At 41.1% G+C, this 10,733-nt stretch overlaps 1 protein-coding gene across 1 annotated transcript in view; it reads right to left on the minus strand.

Annotated features, from left to right (window-relative positions):
• The window catches only part of LOC107705756 (rho guanine nucleotide exchange factor 17-like), an 82,851-nt gene extending 75,559 nt beyond the window's left edge, over positions 1–7,292 (minus strand). The window contains exons 1-2 of the mRNA XM_016509211.1: positions 6,319–7,292; positions 2,555–6,066 (exon numbers count right to left, since the gene is read on the minus strand). Of these exons, the coding sequence (XP_016364697.1) occupies positions 2,555–6,066; positions 6,319–6,853 (4,047 nt within the window). The 5' untranslated portion in view covers positions 6,854–7,292. The remainder of the gene's footprint in view (positions 1–2,554; positions 6,067–6,318) is intronic.
• Between the last annotated feature and the right edge of the window lie 3,441 nt (positions 7,293–10,733).

Below are 10,733 nucleotides of genomic sequence, written 5' to 3' on the forward strand. Positions count from 1 at the left end.
CGACATGGCGGCGGCAACAACAATACTACAGCGAGAATCAAAGTTACGCCTTCCTTCTTTGCGTAAACATTTGGGCGGCGTTATGGAAATCTTCTCACATTGTGACGTAGACATGTGGGGGCGTGTTAGAACGAGCCGTTTTAGGTAGGCGTGGTTGACTCTTAACTTTTATAAAGAATAGGCTCTCTTTGGATTTGAGACTTTAGTCTTTGCAACTTTACAGATCTTCTTTATGCACCAAGCAAGAGCTTGTAACATTCCAAAGAGAAAGGAAAAATTTAAATCGCATCATATGACCCCTTTAAATGAGGAAAAAGTGGAGTTTAATCAAGAACATCAGCAACTTGTTTAGATTTTTCATTACTGTGTGGCAGCATTTTTTGATTATGAACAAACTCTCACACATTTGTGTTGTACATGGAGGTTATTTAGCAGGCTTTGCTTTTGTTAGGTTCTTTTATCTCAGCTCTTTTGCTTGTCTTTGTACAGCTGAGCACAATGTGTTCACCCTCCTCTATCCAAGAACCGTTTCACATTACCACAGCATTGAGACATCTTCACAGGTTACTCACAAAGAGCTCAATCCGACGGCGTTTTCCCCTCCACAGCCTGTCCACATGTGTTTTTCCTTCTTTTTTTGGGTGGGGGGGTAACTGTGTCTGATCATCACAACCTCAGGGAATACTTAGCTAACCCATCTCCACACACTTGTCGCAGCCCCTGTAATAAACACCCTGTGTTTATGGTCTGAACCTCTCCAAGCCTCAATATTCATTAACCCACTAGTGTCAGATGTCCACCCGCTCCTCTTTCACTAAAGAATGACTACAGTAATACAGGCAACATAATTACCCTGGTCTCAACTTTTACGTAATAAATGCCATTACTGTGGTTAATGATTACCCGATTATCCAAATCACATAGAATGCCACCAAACACATTTGAAGAACTAAGTTGAAAGAATTCACAATCCACTGGCCCCAAAAAGTAACTTGACACTTAAAAATGACTTATAAGTATCACTGCATTAGAGGCATTTCTTAAAAGGAAAGATAAGCACACTTGGTTTGATATTTACTTATATAATGCAATGTAGCTCATACATATTTAACTGTGGCTGAAGTGTACAAATACTTTTTGAGGCCACTATATTGATTTACAAATGTTCTGTAGACAAAATCTTTGGACACTGTACTGAAAGGAGGGGGAAAAAACATGAAAGAAACATCAAACAGCCCTACACATGTCATAAAGCAGGCATTAGTCTCTGGAAATGTGCCTGGAGCTAACAGCTTAAGAGGAGGAACGTTTAGCTCTATTTACACTTCGTGTTTTCATTAGCCAGAATACAAATGCATGTGTGCAAGTTCCTGAGAAGAGAGTCAAAAGCATGCGCGAGTCTCCAAGACTCTGTCAATGATGGGCTCAAATTAGACTGCATAATCCAAGCTGAATGACAAGGCCATGCAAACATTTCCCCAATGTGCACATGATAATGACCCTTGCAAGGAAAAAAAGGAATTTGGCCAACAGAATGTTACTCAAACTCATCTGCACCCTTTATATAATCAGCCAATATCAGGCAGCTCCAAGCAGAGTGCTAAGTGGACCACAATACTGAAAGGACAAGCTGGCACAGACAAAATCTCAGGAAAGTACAGCACCATAAAAGGTGGACTGAGGGAAACTATGACCAAACCCAGTGTCTGAGACAGACCAACCGTGCTACAGAGGGCTTACCAAAGCCATACAGAGAACTAATCCATCATTGAGAGTATGCAAGACTTTGGAAAACATCACGGCCCTCGGACATACACTACCAAGCACAACACTGTTAAATATGAAGTATTTGAAAGGTATTTCTCCCTAAGGTCAGTCTGGTAACACAAGCCTTTTTTGAAGGTTACTTTAGTCTTTTCTAACTTTCTATACAATGGATAAACCATTACATAAATACACAAAGAGATAAAGCATTCCCTTCAAAATACACCAGTTAAGAATGCCAGAATATTCAGACTTTTCATAGAGGCAAGTAAACAAAGGAACATTTGCGGCAGACAGTGGGAGAAGAACAACATGACTGCAGAAGAACCTGCTGTGGGCAAAATAAATGTCCTTCATATTTCTAAGAAACATTGTTCTGCTCTTTCCATCAGAGACAAAAACAAAGTCGGGAGCTGTAAATTCAGCTGCACAACAACCTGAGGTAACAACATGTCAAACGCTGCACAAATAAATTCATAATTTTGCACATGCATACCCACTCAAGCTGAAGGCCTTAAAACTCTCATCCAAGTTCTTTTTAGAGCAATACATCAGATTTATCTGCAATATAATTCAGTCCAGAACACCAGCATAGAGGTCTCATAAAATATGCAAAAAACACTTCATCTTGCTTTGCTCACAAGTTATCGCCCATGATTATAAAGCAAAAGGCTACATCCAATACAGTTTATAGAAATATATTTGCAAGCATTTACGTCATAACTTGCCATAAACAAATGATTCAAAAACATATAAATAACCAAAATAGAGAACAAAACACATCACTCACCACTCTCGGTTTGGCCTTCAGAGAGGCAGTGGAAAGTTCCTCGCTGGACTTCCTCTCTAGTTTTGGCTCAGCAGTGGTGGTAGGAACTGAAGGTGTGGAAGTGGTGCCTTCCAGAATAACCCCACCAGCTGCTGGGGTCTCCGCCGGGCACTCTGGAGAGTTCAAGGCCAAGATGTATTGCTCAGTGACGTCCTCTAATGATGGAGTTTCCTCCCCCAGCACTGTTTTGTTGGGTGTAGAAGACTCTCCGACGTGGCTAGATCTCTGGAAGTCCTGGGAGATGTGGGCATGTGAAGGAATGATGGGCACAAATGTGGCAGGTTCACTGGCATGCTGCACGTGTTTGGGTCTGACTTTTGAGGCAGGAAGCTGGGGGAGGATGGATGCGGAGGACTGCTCTTCACCTTGTTCATCTAAGTGATCCCCGTCATCACAAGACAACTGATGGGTAAAGCGGTTTGTGCGTTTCTTGGGGCTTCTGCGACTGGTGCGAGGAGACAAAACCTGAGCTAGCTTAGGGTCAAAAGGAAATGAGGGCTCACCTGGGGCTTTTGTTTCTCCGTTATGACCAAGGTGGGACGGCAACACATGCTCAGATTGAGAACGAGACCTTCTGGTTGGACAATAAAGTTGTCGTTGTTCGCTATTGAGCGCCCAAAGCTCGTCTCTTTGCTCGGATAAGATGGGCTCACTGCTGGAAGGTGGTATGGATTGTTCTAGTTCACTAATTGGCTCGCTGAGATGCTTTTGGAATTCTAGGACAGTATCTGCCAGTTCTCCACGTCTGCTAGGGTCGCTAAAGCTCTTTTTCTTCACAGCCTTGCCATTTGCCTTCTCATCAATAAGATTGTCCATTGCGCCAGGTTCACAAACAATGCTCTGAATCACAGTACTGTAATCTCTCAGGCTGTCGCTACACACGGAAAGGTCGCTGGCAGCACTGCCTGTATATTCAGAAAGATCTGCTGCAGAAGACTCCACACCAACACCCACCTTGGAACTTAGAGAGAGTGAACCGAGCAGGTTGCTGTCCATGGAGAAGCTCTTTCCGCCATCCTCTGCATCGGACCGATGTCTATGAGGCATAGGATCACTCAAGGAACGGTATGCAGACTCACTATTAGATTCTCCGTTACTGCCATTGCTGGAGTCTGAGCCGTTGTTTCCAGCTGAGGAGAATTTCCTTCGCCTGCGAATAGCACTAGGAGTAGACGGAGCCTCCAAGGCCCCCTGGTTTACATTTTTACTGCTGCTAATGTCTCCTCCTATGGCTACTCCCTCATACTCCGTCTTAACAGACGGAACTTGAGATGAAAGAGATTCCTCTGGTGTTGTATCAGGCAACTGCTCTTTGTACAACCCTGACTGATTCCAAACGGTGAGAGTCTGATCCAGCAAGTCTTTACCGCAGGATAGCCCCCCATATGAGCCAATCTCTGGCTCTGTGACAATTCCTTCATCTGTCAGGCTAGATTCATGGCCGGAGAGTTCATCCAATGACTTATCACAGAACATGTTCTCCTCCGAATTTCCCTTCTGTAAACATTTTCCACTTTTTCCATCAGCCTCCCCTTCCTTACACCCAGTAAAATCAGAGTGTTCAAGTCTCCTCACCTCTTGCTTTGCCTTATCTTCTTTTTCAGTGTCTATTTTAGCATCACTGCTTTTTGTCTTGAAACGGTCTTCCTCATAATCATCATAGTCATCCTTACTTTCACCCATCTGACAAATGTCTCTTATCACCTGTCTGGCTTCCTGCACGTAGTTGTCTTGCAGAGGGGTAGGCATTGGCTCGTCGTAACAGTAGGTACTTCTACAGTCGTCGCTCTCCACCTCCCTGTCAGCAATCAACACCTGCTCGCCACTATCTTCAGAGTCTAGCCGTTGCTCGGAGGAACTCCTTAAACCTGGCCCGCTACTATAATATTGCTGCCCTGCTGGCTTCTCAGAGTAAGAGAAAGACTTTGCCCTCCTCAAAGTAGCAGTGAGATCCTTCAGGGAAGGGCGTCCATGGTGCGGCCGATTTGTCCTGGAGCCCATTCTGTACACAGATGTGCCTTGATCAGAGTTAAGACTGCCCTTGTCATCTTGTCCCTTTTTCTTCATTCTCAACTCAGACAGATCGGTCTTAAGGTAGCTAAGAAGCGATAGAGTTTCAGAGGCAATGTCAGGGTTGGATATAGAGATCCTGTTCCTGTCTTTCTCATTATTTAAGGAGTGGCAGAATACCCTGTTGTCTGAACTGCGGGTTTTATATTCTGCTGGGCTTAAGCTGGACACATTCTTAGGGTGAGCTCGAACTGGGGCGCGAGACAAGTTATCTCCATGGCCAAAACTAGGCGAGCGGTACATGGTGGAATTGCCATGGTATGTTTTACTCAGAACAGCTGATGAAGCCCTGCCATAGCTGTGGATGTTGGCTGGCTGATCCTCTTCTTTTAACGTCTCTGTGCTAGAATACCTGCTACTACTTCTTGACCCCAACGGACTGGATGTAAATGAGGGTATAGTGACTTTCGAAACCCGCGACACCTGAGGAACAGGGCTAGTTCTGACTGACCCCTCGAAATTTCTATATAGGTGCCTAAAGCTGTCCTTAGTCACATGGGATCGTTGAGATGTGCTGTCTCGTGCCCATGGCATGCCCGTATAACAACCCCTAGAATGGAAACCTTCAATCTTGCGGCCCACCGTTTGAGAATCACACGGCTGCATCATTACAGGTTGGTTGTCACTGTCATCTGACTCTTTATTGCCTCTGATGCAATTGCTTTTCTTCTTTTTCCTTAGCGAGCGACGTCTTACGTCCTTGTTGTGGTGTGCTAGCGCTGCAGGGCTATCTTCCTCACTGCCTGAAGACCTTCCTCTCAACTTAGCCCTGATGCCATACTTGTTTTGTGGGAAGTTATCGCCTGTCCGTTCGCTGAACTTCTCGTCCTCTTCTCCAGAGCTCAGTCTTCCCCCAGTGCCGGCTAGTTCCACGGAGGGCCCTGTCTGTGGTTGGGAGGAGTTATGTGAGGAATGTGAGCTATCCGGTGGCTGTGGCTGCTCTGCCCTCTGTCTCTGCTCCTGCAGCTGCCAACGGTGAGACCTGAGGGGCAAAGCGGTCTTTCTACTGCGCGGTGGGGGAGCAGGAGGAGAATCACAATTCAAAAACTCAAAGGAATGGCTTTCAGCAGCTAAAGTATGGAAGTTAGGGATTGAATAGTCCGCATACAATGTACTGTTGTCATGATGAGAGTAGTTTGTGTCTTGCCAGTCTCCCCTTGGCTGGTGGGGGAACTGTTTGTCACTTTTGTCTGGAGTTGAGATGCCCTCTTTAGCGTCGAAATGCTGGAGGTGTTGACATGCAGATTTCAAGTCATCAGCATCTGAAGTTGACCGATGTTGCTTTCTGCGTCCATCCCCAAATAGTTCTCTAATCTTAGAAACACTTGGCCAGGTTGCATCAATATGAATAGATGTCTCTCCATAGGAAGGGTGATAGTGACGAGATTTGCATGTTGGGCTCCCTAAAACAAAAACATTGTTATATTAACACACATGTATTCATTAAGCAGACACATTGATCCAAATCGACATTCAAGGAACATCACAAGCAAATTGTCAGTGCACTAAATACAGTACACTATGCTAACTTTAAAGTACAAGCCAAATTAGTACATAAACTTGAGCAGAAGCATTATAGAAAGTGTCTTTGTGTATGGCAGACGAATTGTTGGGTGCTAAATGAGAACTAGTGATTTCAAAACAATGTATCTTACCTGTGTTTGTGCCACCCACAGTTTTCCGGAGCCTGTGTTTATCTCCTCTGTCCGAATCCGACCCTGACACAGACTCTTGAGCCGAGCAATATCTTTTACTGTCCTTAAGTTGTTTCTCCGTCGCAGACTCAGAAAACTCCTTGGATAAGCAGCCACTCTCGCTCAAAGACGAATCTTCGACACTTTTTGTGTTTTTAACGCTTCCAGTGTTGACTAATGAGCTCTGTGTCCCGTCTGTGCTCAAACTGAACTTCTCAGAGAGATGACGAACCGATGGAGATACTCCATGCGAGGCTTTCTTGCGGTCTGCGGTCGAGAGGCTGGCCGCTGAGATTTTGGAAACTTTTCTGGATTCAGTAACAGCGTGCGTCGCTTGTGATGGCTGCGCGCTGTGCTCTACGGCGTCTGGGGGAAGGGCACCGCACCTATCCAAATCCTCTCCAAATGATCTGCGCTTTGCGCTCCAGCTCTCTAACTTTTTGAAAGAGACGCTTCTGTGAACAGGCGCTTTTCTTTCAATCGCCCTTTCAGCCATTGCGATGCCTGTCCTCCCACTTGTCTTTCTTACTATTCTCTCAGTTCATTGATGAATAGTCCGCACTTTTCTTCTCCTTCGTGTTCCGTGGTTGCCTTTACCCCCTGAAAACAACTTACAATGCCCCCATTTAACCACAAAAGTTGCTTGGCAGTGTTTTCCGAAGAGGAGGACAAAAAATTCAGGAACAACAGCTGAGCTTGTTTACGAAAACAGAGTTATATCCCCAGAACTTTGCGCATGTTTGCTTCCCTTAGTGTCCATCCATGCATTTAGAAAGAGCTCAAAGTTTGAGCAGAAAACTCCCAAGTGTTTCAGCCCAACACACACTAGAGCAACGTTTGAATAATGTACATTTTCCAAAGTAAATCCCATTTCCTTGGCCGACTGTCTTTCTTCAAAAGCATCCTTTATTTCCAGCTGGAATAAGTGCGCTCAGCCTTATTTTGGCACAATTAAGGGTTTCCGTGACTTGTGGCTTTTTACATGCAGATAGTTGCTTGGATTGAGGGCGGGACTAAAACATGGGGTCGGGGTTAGAGAGAGAGACCCCTGGGGAATACGAGGGGGGATCCAGCTTTTCCTCTTTCTGATGTGAGAGAGCAGATAATGCTGACGGTTTGAGTCAGTTTGTAAACACACAGTAGGAAACTTTTGAACAAATTATCATCATAATTTTCTTTGCTGAGCTTTGGGGAAGCTCAGACATAAATCTATTGCCTCTTTAAGCAAAAGCTCTGCTTGTCTGCATGGTCTCCATGAACTGGCTTTGCAGTAAAAACTTTTGCAGTCCTTTGTTTCGAAGGCTTCTTTCTCTCTCTCTCTCTCTCTCTCTCTCTCTCTCTTTTCTTCTTGCCTTTTAGTTGCATGTCTAGAGTGCTCTCTAGTGGCCATGTTCTTATTTACTCTTATCTAAAGTTGACTGTATGAATGTAATTTCATCAAATAATAAATAAAATATCAAACCAAGTGTCATTATTATTTGAAAGCACACTTTTCAATAATATATATATTTTAAAGACATTTTTAGTTAGTTCCGATAAAATAGCTGGCATGATTTTAATTCAGATGTGTGGATTGGTATTTTTTATGTAATGCAATGACATTTATATACGTTCAAATGTACCTTTTGAGTCCACTGTAGGTCTTTCTTGAACCTGAATGTTAGCTACAGTAATATAAGAAATTGCAGGAAATGAAGTTTATTGATTCGTTTTTATTGGACCAACAACAAACCAGGATAAAATATAGCGGACACAATTCAACTAGACAAATCAACATTTCACATTTAAAAGCAAAACAAAACAAAAAAACATTCACAAAGACCTCATTGAGGATATAGATTTGTATAGCTTCATTTAATATTATACTTATAAAACAACATATTCTGCAGATTAGCCTATTTACACAAACAGAGTTTGATATGTAGGCTATAACAAAAGCAAACATTCACTGACAAAAATGTTCTTTGCACAGTGACCGACAAGCATTCAATAACTAGTATGCTTACTTGAAAAAAGATCTTGTATGCACACTTATGACTTTGCTAGTATATTGTAGTATAACACAAAAGCTGTTTTCATCATTATATGGGCACAATGATGAATTTTTAATAATTAATGTTTAATTATTTGAAACTCTCTTTATGTAAATGCTTAAATAATGTTTAACCATTAGCGCTGAAGCAGGAAGCAAATGGTCAGTTTACTGTGCAAAAATCACGTCTGCTTTAACAACAAAACTTGTTGGTCAAGTACGCCACCTATTGGCAGTTCACAGAGTCAACCACAGTAATGCTTGTTACATTAACTATACTGTATAAAGATTGTTTGTATGTATGGAATACCTAAATGATCTACTATATTTGCCAAAATACAGCCATTATTTAATTAGACAGGCACAAAACTGGATTTCAAAATGCAAAATAGCATTTAAAAAAAAAGATTTTATTTAATGATAACTGAATGCCACTTGCTGAACTAATAATGCAACATGGAAAGGTTGCATAACAACAATGTATCCGTTTGACATGTTTATCACTGCATAATGCATGCAGTTTCACAAACAATTTAAATTAAAAACAAGGTGTAGTATACAGTATTTACAGTGCAGTATATAGTATGCTATATTTCACTCCAAACTTAGAGTGCTTCATGTTCATGCAGATTGAAGAAAAAGGCTCTTCTCCAATCAGATATAATGAGGTGAAATTCATTCATATTTAAAAACTCACAAAGATAATACTGGCCAAATGACTAAAATACATTCACACTCACAACAATGCAACATAATTTGTTTTACCATACTGTAAACCCAGCCTTCCATCCATTTCTATTTGTAGTTTTTGGTCATGTGGTAGCTTCAAATAAAAGCTTATAACCCATGTGATATCTAAACTTCTTCATGAAAACACAATGAGAGTACAGGCAGTACAAATATGTCTTTGTACGTGAGCTCTGTGTCGTTAACACAAGATCCTTCTCTAGTAGGACAAGATGTTACATCATAAGCATGTTGAGCTGTACAAAGTGTTATTAAACCATCAAACATCTGATAATGACCTTCAGATAATGTGCAGCAGATGCTGTATGTTAAACAGATGGTGTTATTCTTTCCATTCCAAATGCTTTCATTCATCTCTATCTCTCATCCATAATTCCACACATCACTGTCTCAGTGCACCTATTTATCCTAAATATCACGCATATACAGTACCGTTCAAACGTTTGGGGTTGCTAAGCGGTTTTTTTTTTTTTTTAAAGAAGTCTCTTCCGCTCACCAAGGCTGCATTAATTCGCTCAAAATAGCAAAAACAGTAATATTGTGAAAAAATATTACAATTTCAAAAAACTGTTTTCTACTTGAATATATTTTCAAATGTAATTTATTCCTGTGATGCAAGGCTGAATTTTAAAACATTTCTCAAGAAACATTTCTGATTATTATCAATGTTGAAAATGTCGTGTTGCTTCCATATATTTGTGGGAACTGTGATAACAAATTTTTTCAGGATTCTTTGATGAATCGAAACAACAGCATGTATTTGAAATATATTTGATAAAATTACAAATGCCTTTACTGTCAATTTTGATGAATTTAAAGCATCCATGCTAAACAAAAGTATTGATTTCTTGAAAAATATCTTACTGACCCCACACTATATATATCTCTTAATCTAGTTGTATAGTTTTTGTTTAAAAACGAAGTAAGATTTTACTGTTTTTTTTTCTTTTTTCATTTATCAATAAAATAATTAAAAATAATGAATGGGTGATTTCTTTTCCTTGCGTTTTTCAACAAACACATTTTTATACCTGCAAAACCTGTGCAACTTAATTGTCAAAAGTGAACAATTTTTTTTATTTGCACCCAAAATCCACTTGGGTCAAAAATATGAAACTAGCAAGACATTTCTGCTTTCTCAGCTCTGTAATTCTTATATCAACAGTCATTTACATCCTATTGCCCTCATAAAATGTTCATAAGTACACCACCTTTTTCCCGGTAAGGAGAGATCAGCTGATCATGACACTCAGCCAAACTAGTGCACTCGTTCAGCTGCCATTCACAGGGCTCGAACCCTCAGATGCTTCTCTCAAAGCAAAAGTAAATGTCCATAGGGTGATGTATGATAGTTCCAATCATCATACATTAATTTTTGTAACACTGAATCAATCTACAAGAATGACTTCCTTCAAACATTATGTGCAATTTTCACAGTACAGGTACTTAATGCATTGGACGTTTTGTATTTAAAAATTGACTTTTTTTGGTTTCAACATGCACATAGCCAGTTAAGTGTATCTTAACGTAAGACACTACAGGGTAAATGTTTAACTAACAGATATCACCATACTTTCCTAGTTAACTAATCACAGTA

Source organism: Sinocyclocheilus rhinocerous, unplaced genomic scaffold (assembly GCF_001515625.1).
Source record: "Sinocyclocheilus rhinocerous isolate Xijiao unplaced genomic scaffold, SAMN03320098_v1.1 scaffold834, whole genome shotgun sequence".
NCBI lineage: Eukaryota > Metazoa > Chordata > Actinopteri > Cypriniformes > Cyprinidae > Sinocyclocheilus > Sinocyclocheilus rhinocerous.